The following is a 20,996-nucleotide window of genomic DNA, read 5'->3' as shown; positions in this document are numbered from 1 at the left end:
GCTTGTGACTTGCTAAAGGGGAAACTTATTTCTAAAAACATAAAAGCAACCTCAAGATACTCCAGTTGAAATGCTTAAGCAAAGCTTTGCCTTTGGGCAATAAATATTTTCATGCAAATTAAAAAATAAATCAATCTTTACCTCTGAAACTGCCCATCTAAGGCTCTGAAGTTGCTTTAAGGCTCCACATTTGCAAATAGAACTTGCTGGGTGTTTCCGGACATACTGTGTGAAAAAGGACTCTCCAGCATAAAGCAGTGAACTTGCCCGCCTTGCGATTCCTTTTAATGTGCTCCGAGAAGTATAAAACCCAGTCCATGCTTGAAATGGCTCTGTTAAGAGTTGAACAGATCCAATACATGTCAAAATACCGTTTCAGTTATCACTTGTTTGTTACTTATTAGACTACTACTGTACAGCTTCTCACATGAAACCTGCTGTCGGTTTACACACCAGCCATCAAATGTAATAGTTATAAGCCCTACAAAGAAACACAGCCACAAACATGCATTTTGAAAAACTACAATCTTTCATACAGGCCTAGTAACATGAGTGTTGAACAAAGCTATTTATCGACTAAGTTAACCTATGTTTGCAGAAATTTCTTCTTTGTGGATCTGCACACAACTTTCAAAGTTTCACTGAAGCATATTGTATTACTCACTAATAAAGAAAGTGGATTATAATCATTGTTTACTTCTTGATACAAGCTCTCTATATTCCCCCCTTTTAGTCAAAGGGATTTATCTTAAATTTCATTTCCTCAAAATGGAGTAGAAACAGTGATGTGATGACTCCAAACTACATCAAAAGATGCCCTCAAGTGGTCAATGAGAAGTATTTCAACAGTTACTTTGTGCTAATATGTTCCAGTACTCCATAAACTAGGAAAACAATTATTTGTTTTTAAAACCTCCAAATATCTACTCAGTGGTTGGGTTTTTTTGTTTTTGTTTTGGGGGGAATTTTTTTTTAAATATACCACTGATAGTTTTTTCAGAAAGAAGTTGCAGATAGCGCTTTATAAAATGCATATATGCAACCATAACAATCTCCTATCAGCTTAGGATCAAAGGCAACAATTAGAAAATGGGATCTTTTGCTCAAAAACTCCAGGACAAATTCTTTTTGGCCTGAAAAATGCTAGAAGTTCAAACAGAGTGAAATTAATTTCAGTTTTCAAGGCTACAAGCAGAAGAGTCACATATGCATACTAGCACAGTACAATGAACGTAGAGTAGAAAAAGGAAATACTTATCTGGGACTTAAAACTTGAGTTTCCAAGGCATATGTCAGAAGTGACACTGAGCCCAATAAGTGACTCATAATAAAACAGCATAGAAAGAATGAGAGAGGATTAATCATCAAGAAGCAAGATAGTATGTGGGAGAAAGTGCACTCAAATCGACACTGCAATTGCAAGGCACAGTCAGCCATTTGGGGAAGAAATTGCATCTATGTGTGGGCACCCACCTGGAACATTGAAGGTGCTGCTATTATGCAAGTGAATGGCAATCGACTACTGCCTGTAAATTATGCCAAAAGATACAGGTAAGAGCTCAGATGTAAAAGGATATTAGCATTTAAAACTGGCAGTGCACTTCTCAGCAAGTTGTTAGATATGACATGATCCCCAGAGGGAGGTGAGTAAGTAAGGAATTAGTCCATGCAGTGATTCAGAGGAAGCAATAGTTATTTTTATTAATTTAAAAGTTAACAGACATATTACAGAATATTGGATGTATAAGCTAAATTTGGGTTGTAATAGTCTGATATATATCCACAGTGCCAAAAAATGTGATGAAGTAGTGGTAGCTACAGTTATATGGAAAGGTATTTTAAGGATATCAATGATATTTTAATGATAATCCAGGAAATGAAAAAAATTAATGAGTCTAGAAACTGAGAAGTTAGCCATACCTTCTCTCTGCATACTTCCATATGAGGCCTAAAAGGGTAAATTTACTGGGGAAAGGATTAAAGGGATGTTGGGTATGGCATGCCTTCTTTCATATCTTCCCAGTACTTTTCAGCTCTGCTTGAAGAGCTAAGGTAGTGCAGCAAGTAAGAAGCAAGCAAACAACAAGCAGCTGCAATGAATTTGTGTCACATCATACTATGAAATTTCAGAAATACAGGCACTATTTTTACTTTTTGAGACTTCAGTTATAACACAATTCCCCCCCCCCCCGCCCGCTCGAATTTAAAACTGTTTTCTTTAATGACAAAGACAAGACTTTCTCCTAGAGCTACAAGACACTTTAGGGGCTCATTGACATTAATGTTTTGTTTGGACCAGGAACATGCTTTTGAAATGAATCTACCAGTCATCCTTACCTAGTATGCTTTCTTTTATCTATCTATCTCAAAGATTCGTTTTGGAGCTCACACACTGGATTCCTGATGGTATGTAACGAGCATTAATGGGCATTCAGTCCATATGACCAGATTATACCCAACGTACCTGGAATTACGTAGAGTATGGACATCAAATCCTCAGTACCAACTGTTTCACTTTGAGCACTCCTATTCCACTGTACTAATAAAGAAGTACCGTAAGAGCCTGCCTTGGTCCCTTGGTTACCTGCCTCGCTTCTCCTTCAGACATTCATAGATTACCCCATGTTGCATTTTCCATCTCTGCTCTAATCTATGCATAATCCAGTTCTTTTAAGCAGTAACAATGGGACATGGCTCTATTTGGCCATGCATCCATCTGTTTCTAGTTATCTTTCAGTTTATCAGGTTTTTTTCAGTTCCCTGGATCCTGGAGCACTGTGTCTGTACTACAGCTCATTTTTGGGGAAGAGGAGGAGAGGTGTAACATGCATATCTAATACTGCAGAATACCTAGGAGACTACAGATTATTTGTGCATGCTAACCTGTGGGAGGCAGAGAAAAGAATGAATTCCAAGTTAAATGTCCAAACATGAAAGAAATTGTCAAAATCTATATTAGAAGCAGAATGAGTCCTAGGATCTCAGCTTTAGAGAGTTCAGACAGGACCCCTCCAATGTCACATGAGACACTCGTGTTAGCTGAGCTGGTACACCTCTGCAAGGCACCTTTGCTATCACTGCTGTCTGCTAACCAGTTCGCAGTGTGTTACACACTTTGCAGTCTTTTTTTCCTTCATCCATCCACTGAAACATCTTACTGAATTTCAGCCAGGTGGCCTAGGCCTACAGGTTTACCTCATTGCTCACTGTTTTCACTGTAACAGAACCTGATTAGTGCAGTATCTATAGATTTATTCAGGCCATTAAAAAAATGTGGATGACATTACATACATGAATATACCTTGTGCTTAGCTTTCCTTTGCACTCTAGTGTTATTCAAAGACAGCAAAACAAAAACCTCAAGTTAGATTTCTTGCCAAGTTTGCCTATTTCTATACTCTTTGTTTCAGGGTCTCTTCCTCCACCCGTTGCTTCCAATGGTTCCAAAGAACCATTGCCAACCACTGCCCTAACATCTTTCCTATACCACTAAGTTGTGATCAACTTGTCTATTTGATGACACCTGGTAGTGTAAATAAATGTTATAAGGAGATGGTGTTTTTCCTCTTACTTTATTTCTCATTTTCTCAATTTCCCTTTATTAAAATTTTAATAAATATGTACATTTGAGGCAGACATTATGCAGTTGTGAACTTAATTACCTGTTGAATATGGAAGAAAGTCTTGAGAGTCCCGAATTTCCCATGTAAGATTTCTGCTATAAATTTCTTGGAAGTAATCACCAACAGTAGCATACTGGACAGTCACTCCAAACTCATCAGAATGCTTGTTAATATAATCCAACAACAGGTCCATGTTGGAGTACTGAACAGATGCATTAAAGAACTGTTTGTCACAGCCCTGAAATTCCAGAAACAAAACAGTGAAATGACTTTGGGTCACATAATTTAGAAGGATCTTTTTTAACACTAGTCTATGTCAAAGTGGTATTTCTTTTGATCTTGACTCCCCATATAAAAGTTATTTGTTATAAAATGTCAAGAATGGGTAAGGTTACTCACACAGATCAGCTGATAACCAACCAGCATTACAGACAGGGAGAAGGGTGTTGACACACCATACTGTGCAAGAGCATGAAATTTCATGGTAGCAATTGGAAAATGCATGCACGCATGCCTGGAAAGATGACCTTTGTTTCTTTTCACACTGCATTTCTCCCACTCCGCAGAAAATAAGGAAGCTCTTCCTAGCGCTGTAGAACAAGGATATCCAGGAGAACCTGCTGTAGTCATCACATCCACTCACTATCCGAACAAAACTTTGCACAGGAACGCTTTACATTACTGTACAGTTAGTTCAACAACACAGGCCAAAAAACATCTCAAGGATCAGTTCCGGCCCTTAAGACAATTCCACACCCCCTCCTACATCTGCTGCTATGGCCTCTAGGGAAACAGGTTTGAACTTTTACACTGCCCACGGTCCAGTGCCTCCTCCTGCACAACTATGTCCTTCAGATCATGAATGAACACTGGTTTGTCCACATAAGTCATCACAAAAGTGCCAATAGTCTAGATGTGAGGTCTGACCTTAAATGGGAAACTGTATTTCCTGATTTTTTAACTGAAGGGAAAAAACCCCCCTGTATCCCATTACTCCAAACTATTTGTACTCATGAAAAAATAGCAAGCTTAGCTATAGAGGTATCTGTGTATCTGTTTCTCTCTACCTCTTTACATAGAACTATGAATGCTTTTCTATGAACAAACTTTTATTACTTTGTTTAAAGCTTATAATCACAAGCACACAAATCAGGAAGTCAGAGAATGAAATTTTCTTACATTACTGCAAAACTGCAGGTTTGGATCTAGACATTTGGAATTTATTTGTACTATTCAAAACTCCCTCCTCCCCATTCCAGCATAACTTTCACTGTAGGACTACTACAGAGTATTATATCCCACTTCTCCCCTCAACCTCTAAAAGAAAAAAAAAAAAAAAATCAATACAAGCAACAGTGTCACAAGCACAGGAGAAAAACAAATCAGTGACTCAAAGCTGCATCAATCAGAAAATGTTTGCTCTCTTTGCGAGAACAGATATTGTGGTGAAATAGCCACCTCAAGAACACACATCATCCTTTAATATTGTAATTATGAGACCTAAAGCATCCATCAAAATTAAAATACAGACTGTACATTCAGTTTAGGCAAAGTTATTCTTTTCTAAGGACTTAAAAATAGCGAGAGCATTATCAGTGCTACGTGTACATGTAGAACGTAATCAACACAGCATATTGCTGAAAAAAGTAGATGACCAAGCTGGCATATGCTTAAGTTTCTAACTAAAATACAAAGACTGTATAAAAAAATGATTACACATCAGTTAGAAAAAGACCTTGTCTACCTAATGTGTAACACGTTTTCTTGTAATGCTATCATTTTTGTTAATATTGAGTTATGGTGTGCTAAGCAGTTATGTAAAAAGATCATTTAAATAGACAAAACAAGGAGAGAAAAAAGGAAGCAAAATTGCAATATATAGTTTCACAAGAGGTTATCTTTACAATTTTGTCACATTTCTTTCTATATTAAGTAGGGTAGAAGACTTGGTAGACAGCTGGCAGACTGTACAAGGAAGTTCTAGTTTTTAAAAATCATTACTAATCAGACATTTGGACCCCACTTATGAGAAAAACACTTTACTGACATGTGGTTAGTATCTGCATTTTTGCAGTACATACTGTAGCAAAGTACCATCTACCTACTGTCCATACTGTACTTGCCACTTCTAAAGCAAATGCTGATCATGCACTTACCCATGGCCATAAAACATCACTTGTTCGGAACCAGGCTGCTCTCTCCTTAATGTTTGCCACCATGGTTTTTGCATACAGATGGATGTTACTATCTGTAACAGGGAGACTCATGTTTGGATAAACACCATCTTTTGGTGGATCTGGGAAAGCTGCAATTCCATTCCAATAAAATCCTGATCTAAGTAGAAGGAGAACGCAATAGGCTAAACAGGATTTATTCAACTGGGAAACACACATCAAAATGTGCTGGGATAAAATGCAGACACACAGGGAATAAGAAGCAAAAAAAATTCAGTTTATATTCATTGCTAGTATTTAGGTTTCAGTGTTTATTTGGGGGTGGAGGTAGGGGGAAGGTTGTCCAGTTTTCTTTTTGCACTGTGCAACTTTCCAAGTCCCTGCTGCTTGCTTGCACAGAATAAAGAAATCATAGGACAAAACAACAAGCTCTGTAACAATAAGGATGTTCCCCCAAGCAGACTTTGTTTACAAAGGGTATTTTACTGGATAAGCCAGCAAGCAAAATAAAGTTTTCAAAAGCTCTCATATTTTTTTCACAAAGTAAATGGAAAATTTTAGTTGCTTTAGTTTATACACAATCTCAGCCAAACATAATGTTGAAAATGTCACATAGAAAATCAATTAGCAATAGCCAGGTCCATACTGAGTTTCCCGGAGTTTTTAAATCTTAACTTTCCAGACAGAGAAACAAAACCCCAGTCCTGCTTTGGACATTTTCTGTTTATTGCAATTGATTTTTTTCACATTTTTATTCTGTATTTTTTTGATAAGGACTGACATGATATATATATGTAGATGAAAGCAGTACCTGTGTTCCAAGCCTCCTGGTGCTAGAAAACATTATTTTTAAAGTCTTATCAATATTTTGAAGTATTTTTAATGCCTGTCAGTAGTAAGTGTCACTTTTGAGCATTCAATTGTTAGGTACTGAGCAAACGTCATGTATTATGGTGGGTAGCTGGGGTTGCTTAATAATCCTGACTCAGATTTACAGAGTCTAGATATCTCCTAGACCTACTGCAGGTCAGAAGAAAGCAGTAGAATACTGTTGAAAGGAAACAGTCAAAGAAAATGCTTAAACTACAACAACATGAACTCTCAGAAGTGATAAATATTTATGCCTATTTGGGAAATCTTCAGACCTGTTTGAAAAAGGTATTTGCGATGGGGTACAGTAGCTGTACTGATCCATAACATGGGTGAAGATCTCCTGTCTTTCAGATAAGGAAGGAGAGCCCTGCCATACAAACTGAAGCTTCTGGAAAACAAAAAAAGTAAGAAACTGTTACCCTTGATGACAAGTGCAGAAATACCATCATTAACAACTTAAGACTTCAGAGTACCCATCTTCCTTTCCACCACTTGTAATATTTTAAGTGCTTTTACTTAAGACCAGCCAATGGCAACCCAAGCAAGGCCACATACTATATATAGGAGGTTATAGTATTGCCTCTTTCTGTTTGAATTGATGGAGAAGTAGAGGAGGCAGCACACTGCCAGCATACTGCTAAAATCCAGATGTAAGCCTAGCTTTTCACAGGAATTACACCTCACTTGTTTCAGTGGATGTTGAACACCTCTAAGCTAGGAAAGACCCAGATGTAGTCTGGATTGCACTATAGTCAATGGGAATCAATGTTTAATCAACTGGAACAGAATTTTTACAGTTTTGGAAGCCTCCAGACTGTCAAGTGCCAGAAAAAAAATTAGATGGAAAAAGATTGTCAAAAGCTCATAAAAGATTTTAGAAAGGAAGTATTGCAACTCACTGCAAACATAAGGTGGTAGGTCCTGGCTTCACCAAATTCAAGAGAAATTCTGTTCTTTTTCAGAGATGCTTGAATTTCACCCAGGATTCATAAAAACTGCCTAATGCCCACCTCATACTAGAGAAAGCCCCTTATTTTCACATAATTTAGTGTGTAAAACTGATAACATCAGGATTCAACATTGTGATGTGAAAAGAAAAACATTTACTCTGTATGGGACGCTGTGTGAGAGAAGGCAGAACATGAAACAAAAACTGAACTCAGCAAAAAAATGATTAGTTGCCACCCTAACTGACCTAGTATTATCACTTTTACAGGCACAAATAAGTGTTCCGAGCATGACAACCATCGTGCCCTAACATACACACTACACTTTAAAACAGTCTCTATAAAACCCAACATATCTAAGATTTTCTCAGGGGAAGCTGAAACCCATTCTATATGCTTCCAGTTCCAACACTCCTAATTCAATGTCAGCTTACGCCTTGCCTAACTGCCCGTGTTTTGTGTCTTCTTCAGGCTAGACTATACATTATCCTTGGCCATAAGTCATGAAGACATTACTTGACCATATTGCATGATTACGATTCAATGTATTTCACTATGACCACATACAACAGCATGTCACTTTTAGAGAAGAAATACGTACATTTTCTTACACAGATCAGAGAGATGCTTATCTTAATGTCATGGTTTAGATTACTCTAAGTAGAGGCTGGCAATGGGTTCCATTCCTAAGTGTATTTTTACCTTGTTTTTCTGCATGTCAGCCTTCAGATCATAATCAATCCGAGAAATAAGATGAGCATTAAAACCAGCCAGAGAAAAAAGAGTTGGTGTTGTAGCCGAAGCTCCAAAAGGATCAATGTGCCAAGAAAACTGAGGCCTGATCCCAAAAGTTTCATACAAAAATCCATGGCCTTCTGCAAAGCAAAATTTGTTTATGTTAGGAACACTTTTACAAGTTCATTTTATAAATTCAATAGGCATATAGTATTGCAGATAAGCACTTAAAGGATAGCTCTTTGTGCTGTTTTCCAAAGCATTTAAAGTTTCAGGAGTTTAATGATTCACAGCAGTAAGTTTCACACTGACAATATTTATTTTGCTATGCCAAGTATAACTTATTAACATTATAAAAGAAGAATAACAAAAAGGAATTATGATTAGAGGCAGACCTGGGAAAAAGTACTTAGATACGGATTAGGTTAAGGCTAACAGCCAGGTTGGAGTCTGTAGGAAAACAACAAGCTGGGGTTTAGTTTGTGTTTGCTCAAATCATACCACCCATTCTCAGAAAATTTCAGTCTCATATGAATGACAAAGGGACAGGGAAGCCATCCAGTAATCAAAACTAATATGAATACAATCCTCAATCATAAAAAAAGAAAAAAGCTAAAGGTTAATAGCAATCTTAATACAAGATGTTATTTACAACCAATGTTATTAATTTTGTATTGAAATGAGTTTCAAAAAAAAGAAACCCCCAAACCAGAAAGACCAGACAATAGAATAAATTCAGACAAACCATTTAAATGAAAGTAAGCCAATCAGCTAAGCAGTAGATTTTATTCAGAGCTCCAGTATATCGCACTAGGATTCTCATAATCAAAAAAAACCCCCAAAGTTTGCAGATCTTAATTTCATAGTTCTGGAATTGTGCTCAGAACTATTTGAAATACAATCATATCTTCTCCATTTTGGACTAACTCCATTCCAAATTTTAATATCACGTTTGAATGACTGAGGTTGCAAGGCATTCCCTTTTCACTTCATCTTTCCCATGGTTAATGTCTTCTCTAGCGAAAATATTCACAATGTGTTTATTTTAACTCTTTTGACTGAAGTACATTTTAGACAGAGTTTGCTAGGCTCTTCCAAAACACAGCTGGCTAGACAGATAGGAGAAGACATGAAATGTAGACCCCAAATGTCAGCACTGGCTTTGAATTCTCAAGATGAACTCCACACACAGTGCGAGGATACATTTTTTTGTTTGTATGTACTCATACTTAAACTGAGCAGAGTGCTTTCAGGAAAAATAAATGGGGATTTTAAAATATATTAATATTTTTGTTCCTGCTGAATAAATTACCAAACTTGAATTTTCTTTGTAAAAAAAATTATGTTTATACACAGAACGAAATATTAAATTAGAAATAATGTTTTTGGCAGCTAACTCCAATGAAAGAAAAAGCTGTATTTGCATTTACCAAAAGAACTCTTCAGTCAGTATTAGTATTTTCTTTGGAAAAGTCATGGGTTCGGTGTACTAAGCTCATATAACAACTTTAAACACAGGAATTGGGTGAGAGAAAAAAAAAAAAAAAAATGTTCAGCCCCTCTCCTCCTCTTGGCCAGAGTGCGATGTGGTGACTCACTGAGATGCAAAAGCAGCTGCTATCCCTGCGCTCCTGATAAACACTGACAAGCAAAGAACAAGGCCAGTGGTCCTGCGCAGTCAGATTCAGCAAATGATAAAAATGTTTTCTGACCCTTTACTCTCCCATGTAGAAAGCTGCCCAGAGCGTAGTTCTGAAATGGGCAGGGTTTATATCAGCCATGACAAACAGCTGGTGCTAATACATCCCCTCCGACACCCAAAAAGCATGCTACTCCCTCATGGCATATTATAGGCATCTATAGCACAGTGGTGGCACAATTTATCCTATTTCTTTTTTCAATAACTGGATGGAGATAAACATAAATACTAAAAGACTCTTTAAACCATCAGATGGAGAAGTGTAACATACAAATGGCTGGAAGCAGAAGCTAGAAGATTAAAATGGGAAATAGTGCAACTCTTGGAAATATGCACCTATTTCTAACAGAGGCTGCTGATCTTGATTACAAATGGGGGCTGCTTCATCAAGCAAGTCTTTCAACTAAGTTCAGTGACCTTGGTGACATTCTATGGCCCACATTCTGCAGAAGACTTTGCCTAAACGATACAACCTTGCCACACTCTGAATTGCTACCACATATTTTCTTCCAGAGTGTTTCATACCCTCAATTTCACCACAACTATCTTCCCGGGAGATTAAGCTCTCAAACACACACGCACACAAAAGGCCTCTGCTCCAAAGGAGTTTATAACTGACATTGATTAAACTGCAAGCCAGCTTTCAGTAACCCTTCTGCTTACTGCAGAACTGTTCTGTTTGTTTTTTTTTTAAAGCAAAGATTTTTATACAGATAACCCACCAGCAAGTAAAAAATAAGTGATACTTTGATCAGTTCTTAAAAAGAAAGAAAATAATAGCAATCTTGGGGTGGAGAAATGAAAAACAAAACTCCCAAGGTCACAACAACAAAAAATAGAAGTTAAATGCAAATACGCATACCCGTCAACTGTAAAATTTGATCATCAATTAGTGTCACAGCTTCATCATGCATCACTTGTCCTCCAATGACAAATTCCAATCGTCCCTCCTGAAGCAACTGATGGACCTATGATATTGAAATTAAGACACAGAACATAAACATTATTTCAGTCTTATCCAGAAAGGCTGCGAATTCATTTCAGATCACAGCACATTACCTAAACACACTTGTCAAGAAGGCATCCAGGACAAAAACGGGATAAAAGGCTGTCTGTACTGAGTGCTATCAAAAGGACAAGAGGGGGGAAAAATGCGCTGCACAGTGCATTGATTTACCCAGCTTACACTAAAACCAGGTAGCAGGCACAAAGGATGCACTGCCAGGTAGACCCTGACCTTCTGGTGTTTCTCAGTAGGGCTGTTACTGTGCCTTTATACTATCTAAACACCAGACTTGTCCCCATACACTATGCTGGCAGCAGCCTAGGATCCTGCCTCAAGACAGCTAGAGCTGGAGGATTAAAACAGAAGATACTAGTGCTTCTCCCAAAGGCTGCATTTGTCTTGGGAGCAAGATGCAAACCCATGCAAGCAGCAATGGCCAGGCTCCCAGGGTTTCCTTCAGTCTACTACCTCTGTAACAGTTTGGAGACTGAGACCTGTGGGATGTAGGAGGGAGACAAGAGTGTGCCATCACACCATGGCCACAAACACATCCCTTCTACTCTGTATGCATCTTCCTTGCCTTCAGAGCTTGGACAGGTTGCTCAACTTGTGAGAGACAGAATGCTTTATTAAGAAATAGTTATTCCACATGTAGCAGGTTTGCCTGCCTGATAAACCCATTGCTAACCCTCATTTCTGGTCTCTCTTTCCTGGTTTAAAAACTGTTGATATATTACGATCTGTTCAACTGTTCAAGGTTTTTCTGGGAGTTTTTTGGTGTTTTGTTTTAATTTCAGCCACTAGAAACAACAAATATGCTGACAAGTACAATTTTCAGCAAATGTGCTGGATGGCAGGGGGGCAGTGTTTGGAGGGAGGGAGTAATAGTCTGTGTCCCTTTTCTAGAAGTGTTAGGGAGTCTTCTGTTTTTATTATAGTTACTTCACTACCTAGAACTTCAAATATACCTCAAACTTCCGACAAAGAAAGTTTAAATATGTATTTTAATCTCCACCCCCTTTTTTTTTTTTTTTTTGTAATCTGTCATGTAGGATGCCAATTCCAGAGCTATTATGTTTATTTCCCCAGGAACCTTCAGTGAATGCCCCTGTGTCTGCTCAGATACGATGCCAGATTGTCAATTTTGATTATAATCATTTCTCTCGTTCACAATGTTGTGAAAATGCTTCAGGGCTCAGCATTCATAAATTAGTTCCAGATGACTGTGGTGACTGATTAGCATGCTGGGAGACCAGATAACTGATATCTGGTGTCAGCACAGAACTGGTCCTGACCTACATGAAAAGCATCTGTGGCTATTATTCCCCATTTGGATGGATGTCCAAAAAAAGATACCTCTTTGGGCTATGGAAACCTTTTTTTAATATAAGTTTTGTAGAACCACTGAGAGGCTGAAAACACAAGAAAAATAATTCAAGTAATTTAAATAATATCTGATCCTAGGGGAAAAAAAAAAAAAGAAAACAATATCTCTAATGACAAGCACTTTTGCGGACCAGAACTGGGCAAAAGGAAGGAGGAACTGAGGAAACAGACACAGCAGTACTACAAGCAGCAGGCTGCTACGGTAGTAGAACATAACTGTGGTCCTTGGAACAACTACTACTATCCTTACGTCAACTCACCCCTACAAACAAGATAGAAGTGGCTACACATCTTTTTTCCTCTAGTTAAAACACCCAGACATCAGGCTAGGGTAAGGCAATAGGAACGGTTCACGCAAGAAAATACCACGGAAATAACATGCACTGAGAACTAAGAGGTTCACATCTGGCTGAATGCTGCTGCAATACATTTCACTCCTATATAATCTCTCATCTGAATTGTAAAAATCAGTTTCAGCACCCAGGCTATACCTTTTACTAGTTTTTAATACTACCACTCTAATCCAAAGCAGACATTCCAAAAGAAACTAGAATTAAATCCTGTATTCCAAGTAAAATACTAAATTAAGAGAAAAAAATGGCAAAATTAAAACCAGGGAGCCTGTACTACAGAAAATAATTTTTGCTAGAGTTCAAGTGGAAAAAGCAGGACAGTAACCAGAGTGACCTAATTTCAAGGCCCAATATTTGCAATTTGCTAATGTTAAAAACATGCCACTTATCAGCAAGCATCATAGCTCTTAAATATTATTAAAGATTAAATGTTTGACACACAGATTTAAGAGGAATTTGGTTTTAATCATTTTAGTGTTCAGAGAAGCAGCTATAAAGTAACTAGAGAACTGACTAAAAATCCGTAAAAGCAACAATTATCAGTAACTAGGCTAGGAAATTAAATAGGCTGAATCATATGTACTAGTTTTGCACTACTGAGGACAAATGTGACACACATTTACTCTTCTGGATTCCACATAATAGCTAGAATAGATATTAGAAACACGGGCCTTTATATTTGGGTTACAGCAGCATAACGTACTTGAAATAAGATCAACTTACCTTAGAAAGCTAGAGTATTCTTCTATACCTGCACAAAGTAGTTCCTATGCTTTTTTTTTTTTTAATTCCCCCACCCCAGAGTTACAGTACAGTTTTCTAATTAAAAACAGACAAGAAAATTGTCCTGCAACAGGCAAGTATGGGCAGTGCCCCCACAAAAACTGAACCACCTATACACAGCAAAACCTCTCATACAAAGGTCAGCTGCACACAGGTTGTAAGCTATTATTTAAATACTACATATTGCAGAAAATTCAGAACCTAGTGAAGGACTAGGTTAAAAAAAACAGACAAGAGGTGTCTTTTTTCCACGATGCTTTAAACATCTAGCACTTTAAACAAACTGAAATGTAAAGTACTGCAAGTAATATGCCGCTGTTGGCTGGACCCTGGTAACAAAACAGACCATGGAGTTCCGAGTGAGTACCTATGAGAAGCTGCACCTGTATATCCTCTGGTTTTAGCGTCCAAAACTTAAACATCTTGCACTGCAATGCAACACATGACCAGCTGCTAGGCTATCAGCCCAGTCTTTGATTTCAGCATGTTTGTTTCATGCCAGAGGAAAGAAGAAATGACAAATAAAACTTCACAATGCCTTTACTAGGAAAAAAAAGAAAAAAATCCTCGAATTAAAGCTCTAAAGACTGAAAGGGATCACAGCTTATAAATAAACAGTCCCAAGAAACAGTTATTGCTGTTGAATCTAGTCACCTCTTTGCTGCATTATCCTTGTTTACACATGGCAGGTTTTTGAGCAGTACTTAACCACAAAGAAAAAATGTTCCTTCTTGTCAGCAGTGTTAGGCAGCAGTTTATGAGCTTCAGATGTTTAACAGATATTGGTGCAGCTTCTTTCAGAATCACCCACCTCTTAGACTAGCATGCCCCCAAATAAGAAAGTCACCGATGAAACAAGAACTGTGAAGTGTAAAGAGTCTTCAGTGCAAAGGTTACTACCTCCTACCGCTCTAATCTATAGCTGGGGTTTTAACCTCTGCCAACTGCCTTTAGAGTTAAGGTCCTTTCATAAGAAGTACCAGATTCAGAGACAGCTTACACAAGACCTGGGTAAAAAGCAAATGGTGAAGTACTTCGCCCCTCCTTGCCCCCGGAAAAGTGCATGGATTCTTTGTTTAGCAGGAAGTATGGCTCTAGTACAACTTACCTGCTGCTTCTGTGTATCTGTGGCTACTGCATCCCACCAGAGTCGAAAGAATTCCTGCTCCACGGCAATAAATTTGCGCTGCTTTCCTTTCATTAGCTCTTCTACAACAGTTGCATAGACATTTGCTGCATAAGCGTGCATACTTTCCTGCAAAAAAAAAAAAAGTGTAGAAAAGAAACTGTTTTGCCTATATGAAAGGGGCTGTTTTGAATACTCATCGGGCTTGAGAAGAGAGGGATCAAAACCCTCACATTTGTTGCACACTTCCTTTGTACATTCACAAAGACCGAGTTCTCTTTGATTACATACAGCCTGTGGGCCCTTCTGCTCCGAAATACATCCTCTGACTGGGGACCTGACTAGATCATGGTGTAGTTTCCCCCAAGATCTGCAGACACCAATATAAGCTTTCTTTTTGATGTACTGGGAACAGCTCACCCTGTCCCTCACTGCTTACCTTAAATCAACAGTGCCATAGAGGATAAGACTTTGCACCAACATAGTTGATAAACCCACATGCACACTTTATTCTTCCATTTCTGCTCTTCTTCTGATGGCCTGAATTATCAGAATTGTTTCTTTAGAGCGAGTATGACTCCATGCTGCAGGTGCGCGTTGCTGGTATAGTACAGTGATACATATAACGTAAATTAAACTACTATGGCCCTAGAAGTTTTAGTCATGAAAAATAACTCAGTTCTGCTTGATGTTTTAGGACAAAGTAAAACCAAACTGGCAAAGGACTATTAGAACGAGTTTGACTGTTGACATAGAATCATACGGAATCTGTGTATCTATCTTATGTCATTCCTAAAGCAACTTGTATTCCAGAATGAGGCCTATGGATTTTTTCAAAATGCAAACGTGACAGCTGTATCCATCAAATATCCTATCACATGGTTATATCCTATTCTATGGTATCAAATGAACAACATCACGTTAATTTTGAAGATGCGCACATTAAGGTATTCCATGTACACTTACCCTTGCCAGAACAACTGCTGACCAGATCCAGTCTTCCACCCTTTACTTAATTTCAAAGTGATGTACAGTGTCTAAAGGCAACTGCAGAGATCCTAGAATTTCCTGCAATGTCTGTGTTTTCTCGTAACAAAGTTATCTGCATGTTATAGCACAGTTACTTTAACACTAACCATAACACTTTTTCTACTTAAACTACTGGTACTTGCTTAAGAATGCACACCACGATACATACGTACATCTTAAAGTGACTGACATATAGATCTCTCACCCACCTAAAAACTAATGGGCATGATATGTAAAATATGAATGCATAATTTTAATTTAGGCCTTTCCTATACGAAAATCACATTTTGAAATAAGAAGGGGATGATGAGATACAAATCAGAAATGAACCTTTCCTAACCTCTTGCTTTCCACAACTGAAATCCAGCTAACTTTGTAAAAATGCTAAAGTGTCCTTAGAAAAGGGAAAACATTTGAGTGTAGGAAGAATGGCTTAAAATACTGTAGTGCTTATCTAAATAATTACTCTTTCAATGATTTCTCGATTAGTTCTTAAGGGTTTTTTAAAAGCAAGATTATGACTAGATGCTTAATACAATGTAAAATTTTAACTAAGGGAATAGCTTTTAAGTTTTACTAATACTCAGCGACACACTCAAATGATTGCTGAGGAATTTTCATTTTTCACTGGCAATTGGCTACAAGCAATACATTCTAAAATCCAACTGTATGCACAATGATTACAACAACATTAGGCTCAATTTTAGTTCTTAACTATTAAATGGAGTACACTAGATTTTAAGAGCTGCACAAGGACTTTTCAAATTTAATACAATACTAAAATATTCTGTGTGGTAACTCACTGAAAATATTTTCTTGAGGTATTTTGGAGATAAAGGCAAGACAGTCTTTATTCTGACTCAAACTACACTGGAACTAAGCAGTAAGATAAACCCCAGTCGTCTGGGTGGGAACTGAAAATAATTGTTCTCGCAAACCAGGATACTTGCAAGCAACAATAAGAATTTTCTTTCCAATTCATATCCTCTACTAGCTAATGAGATACTCTGAAACAATAAGCAGTGACTCAGTATAAATAAGCAGGTAAGATTTTACTTATTTAAGTATAGATTTTAAACTTCTATCATGATGTAAAAATTGTTTTGCATTCTAAACAATGGTGAGGTGTCTTTCACGCCTATGGTAAGATACGTCAGTGAGATGCCACATCTCATGTAAAATATGGTACCACCATAACTAAAACGCTTATTTTTCACATTATAAATGGAGAAATGAAACACTGAAAAAATAGTATGTTGTCAGTCATGAGTGAAACCTAGTAACTAAGCAAACCAAAAATGTAAAATAGGTTGGAATCATATTAGTATTCCACAGAGAGTTACCTTCAGGTTTCACTTTACTACAGAAGCATTTGAAATGATCCACAGGTAACCTCTGTGGTTTTTGACTACAGGATTTGCTGATGCCTGTGATTTAACAGCAGAGGAACCAAGGCTTCAATCAATTGCACCTTCTCAGAAAAGAAAAAAAAAAAGAAAAAAAAAAGAAATTACGTGTTTCATTTCTCTCGGAGAAGATCTTTGACCACTAACTGACCCAAAATAAAAATTAGTTTTGTGTTCTCTTATGCAATTTCTGAGTAAGAGTTTGAAGTATTAAAGAAGAAATTCACTAATCTTTCCTAAAAAAGGAAGACAAAATACATGTACAGCAGAGATTCTGTGGTGAGCCATTAGCTCTTTTTTATTACAGTTACTTTTAAACATCTGATGCCATTTCACTGTAGCGAGTGAAGCATCTTTCACATAAACGAAAGAAATTCATACTAATGAAGAAGGATTGAAGGATTCAGGATTTTGACTAACAAATATAAAAGGTATTAATGCCGCACCTGATTTATTTTGCTCTGCATCTCATGTATTTAGCAAAAATTACTTTGCTACTACGTTTCCGTGGCACTAGGCTCCAAGCCCACCCCAGCCATCGAGGACCTGGGATCCTGCTCTCCTCTCAAAGACATCACAAGAAGTTTTCCTGGGGTTTGGCTTCGTAACAAGATGAACAAAAAGACCAAGAAAAGGTGCCACATAATCAAAGCACATCATCAAAGAGACTGAAGATTTTCCTTTAAAAAAACCCCAAACCCAACCAAACAAAAACCCGCCAGGAGCATCCTGCAGAACACAGGCACGCGCAAACCCCAAATTCATGGGCACAGCTCCTAAGCTAACCACGCCCTCTCCAAAGAAGCGTCGGGATCCCGAAACACCAGGCGATGGAGCACACTCCAGGACAGACTTAGGGCCGGAGATGCCACCTTACAAGGATTTACGCGTTTCTCTGCGGGCGGGCAGGTGTTAGGACAGGAGCAGGCAGACCCCCCGCAGCCAGCGTTACACGACTCCGGGTAGTTTTGCCAGCTCGCAGGCGCACAGGGAGCTGCGCTGAGCTCGGGCAGCGGAGGGGCTCAGCCCCACCAGCCGACAAGCCCACCCCTACCCCGGCAGCGGGGGGACAGGCGGCCGCACCGCTGTCCAGCCCGGCCGGCCTCGCTGCGCAGGGGGCCCCACCTGCACCGTGTAAACCCAGCCGACGTCCATGTGGCTGTGGGCGACCACGAAGGCCCGCAGCTCCCCGCGGCCGTCGGCCGGCGGGAGGAGGCTGAAGAAGAGGAGGAAGAGGAAGAGGAGCGGGGGAGCCATGGCGGCTCCGCGGCCTCTCCCCGCCGCACTTCCGCGTCCCGCCGCCCCGGCACCGCCTCCCGGGGCGGGGAAGCAGGGGCCGCCGCCGTGCCGCCTTCGGCGGGCCGAGGCGTCAGGCTCGCTTGATCGAGCAGAGCTGCTTGGTTAAAAAAAACCCGAACCAACAAAAAAGCTACAGCGGTTTTCCTTTAAACGCGAGGATTCTGAGGCACGAGGGGGTGAGGCTGCGTTAGCCCCGAGGTGCTCTGCAGGTACTCGAGATGCCGCCAGCAGGGTGCAACAGCCGGCTAACAGCACGGCCCCCGGGTGGTCCCGCTGGCTCTTGTTGTTAACTCTGGGGCTGGTCGTCTTATAAAACTAGACTGCTCGGAGAGATGTTGAGTTCTGCACCTTGGACAACTGCAAATCCTTATGGTCTTTTTTTTTTTTTTTTTGAGGAAATTCTTTTGAATTGAACGCAAGTCCTTTATTTCAGGGTATAATAGTTCATTGCGGATTATTGTCTGCACCCTCGAAGTTTTGAAGTTGTAGCAAGATTAAATTTTATCGTATGTGGTTGACCTTCTGATCCCATTTAAATTGGTTTTACCCCTTGTTTTATCGCAGCTAGCAAGAGGTGGACCCTGTGCTGAGAACCGAAAAGGTGTATACTCTTGTATCTGCATAAAGTCCTAGTGAAAATGAAAAAAAATCCAGCACATAATTAAAAAATGTTATAGGGTAATGTAGCCCACTCTCCTCAGAAGTTTCGTCTGCAGTTGCACCAGTTTCTGCGCAACATACCAGTGTGATATTACAAGCCGAAACAGATTAAACTGGTTTTTTTAAACCTTGACTCTTTAAAATACACAGTAGTGTAACATGACTACCTTGCTTAAGTTCTAGTTTGAGTAAATTACATGCTTTTAACAACCTCACAATCCTGAAATGACAAAAAATACCATACCAAACTCTTAGCTCAAAAGTAAAGCACATCAGATGGTACCTGCTCCCACCTTCAAGTTTGTCTGTGGATTTAGCATTACTAGTTTCCAAACCTAGTTAAACCAGTCATCTCTCTGAAGGAAACAATCACAAATAGCTTAAGAGTGTCCACCTACAGACTTACACTCATAAAATTGCGGCTGGCACTAGCTGGCACTTGGGTGCAAATTAACCCATCTCAATATTCAAGATACCTGTAGAAACAGATCACACACTGTAAATGCGATTTGCATCTATCCCCTCATTTTAGAAAGAAAGAAAAAAAAAAAAGGTGTGCTGCATTACATGCCAAACTTGGTGAATTTTTTAACATACAAAGTTTGTAAATGTTTGAAGTCCAGAATGAAAAATGCTATGTAAGTCAGTAATATTGAGTTGAACAGCATAAAATTGTTACATTTTATAAAAATTAAACCTAATATGAACAGATTCTCCCAGAACAGGGCCCTTGTTTGCTAATTAATATGGTAGACTAGAGTTTGCTCCAAAAAGAAGAGGCTAACACTGGAATGCTAAGGTTAATTTTATTTATGATAGTACCTTGTCACGAAGAGCAATCCAGGTCTGTAGGTAATTTGTAGGGGGAGTTAGTATCACTGTAAGCAGCTGGATGAAGCTTTACTTTAATACAGCTCTATGATACTCTTTTTTTCCCTCAAATCATCACCTTAAACGTTTTCAGTTCCAAGAAAGCTAGTGCACATCCAGCAAACATATGGCTTGGGGATATATATACACATACTGTCTAAACGAACTGGTGTTCTTTTACCTCGGAAGGCATTACGATCTTTGTAATTTAGGTGAAGTTCCCAGGAAAGCTTAAGTGTTGGCATTTTGCTTTGTTTCTAAAAGTAGCTGAGAATGTTTGCAGAATGTTACTCCCATTTTAGACCTATTTCCTTCAGAAAGTGTAACTGTCCTCCTTATTCTTTCACAAAGGCCACAGTGTGACACTGTCTTGGATGCAGAGGAGAAGAATATATTTGAACAGAATACTTTTATTAGGAAAAATTGAATCAAACTGCCCCCAGTTTACACACCTAAAGGCATCAGGATGGTCTTCACTTGCTGCAAAAAGGGGTGAATGTAGGTCTATCAAGTAGAATTTATGCCAAATATAATGCTTCCCCACCATTTACATACCGTTTCACGAACAGCAAAAAGCTAGATGGAGGAGCCAGTGTAATTGTGCCATGACAGCTGCCTACATTGATATTTTATCCTCTTGTTGGCTCCTAATCTCTTAGTATGGCTTGATTATAGTCTTCCTGTATCATTCCTTAAGCTTTTCTCATTTGCCCATACAAAGCGTGTTTGCTCTCTTTGACACAAGCTGTGCTATATGTGGGCCTCTGACACTGTCACCTCAAAAAGACAGAAGGTGTCGGCAGGATGCTGCCAGCTATAAGCTAAGCAGTCACAACCGTGTTAAATTAAATATCAAGAAAGTCACCTGGTGAAGAGAACAGTTAACGTACCTTTGCATTTCCCTCCTGTCATGTTTTTGGGGTGGACATCTGAAAGAATAAGGGCATTTATTAACACAAATTCACTCTAGCTGACTGTTTCAGTGTGTTAAAATTTGCCATTCCCCCAAACATTTTCCAGTGGAGAC

At 38.8% G+C, this 20,996-nt stretch overlaps 1 protein-coding gene across 5 annotated transcripts in view; it reads right to left on the bottom strand.

Annotated features, from left to right (window-relative positions):
• MAN2B2 (mannosidase alpha class 2B member 2) overlaps positions 1-20,996 on the bottom strand; it is a 33,583-nt gene that overhangs the window by 12,037 nt on the left and 550 nt on the right. For 2 of the 5 annotated variants that reach the window (XM_052780535.1, XM_052780536.1), the window contains exons 1-8: positions 18,266-18,425; positions 14,688-14,834; positions 10,914-11,019; positions 8,320-8,492; positions 6,943-7,058; positions 5,780-5,957; positions 3,663-3,861; positions 142-332 (exon numbers count right to left, since the gene is read on the bottom strand). In XM_052780535.1, coding sequence (XP_052636495.1) covers positions 142-332; positions 3,663-3,861; positions 5,780-5,957; positions 6,943-7,058; positions 8,320-8,492; positions 10,914-11,019; positions 14,688-14,834; positions 18,266-18,397 — 1,242 coding nt within the window. In that variant the 5' untranslated portion in view covers positions 18,398-18,425. Of the gene's footprint in view, positions 1-141; positions 333-3,662; positions 3,862-5,779; positions 5,958-6,942; positions 7,059-8,319; positions 8,493-10,913; positions 11,020-14,687; positions 14,835-17,077; positions 17,101-17,586; positions 17,623-18,265; positions 18,426-20,859; positions 20,899-20,996 lie in introns of those variants that run through there. The other 3 variants (XM_052780538.1, XM_052780537.1, XM_052780539.1) reach the window with 3 other exon arrangements.

This window comes from Harpia harpyja, chromosome 2 (genome assembly GCF_026419915.1).
Source record: "Harpia harpyja isolate bHarHar1 chromosome 2, bHarHar1 primary haplotype, whole genome shotgun sequence".
NCBI classification, from domain to species: domain Eukaryota; kingdom Metazoa; phylum Chordata; class Aves; order Accipitriformes; family Accipitridae; genus Harpia; species Harpia harpyja.
Note: the sequence above shows the minus strand (reverse complement) of the source record. Positions and strands in the feature narration are given on the sequence as shown.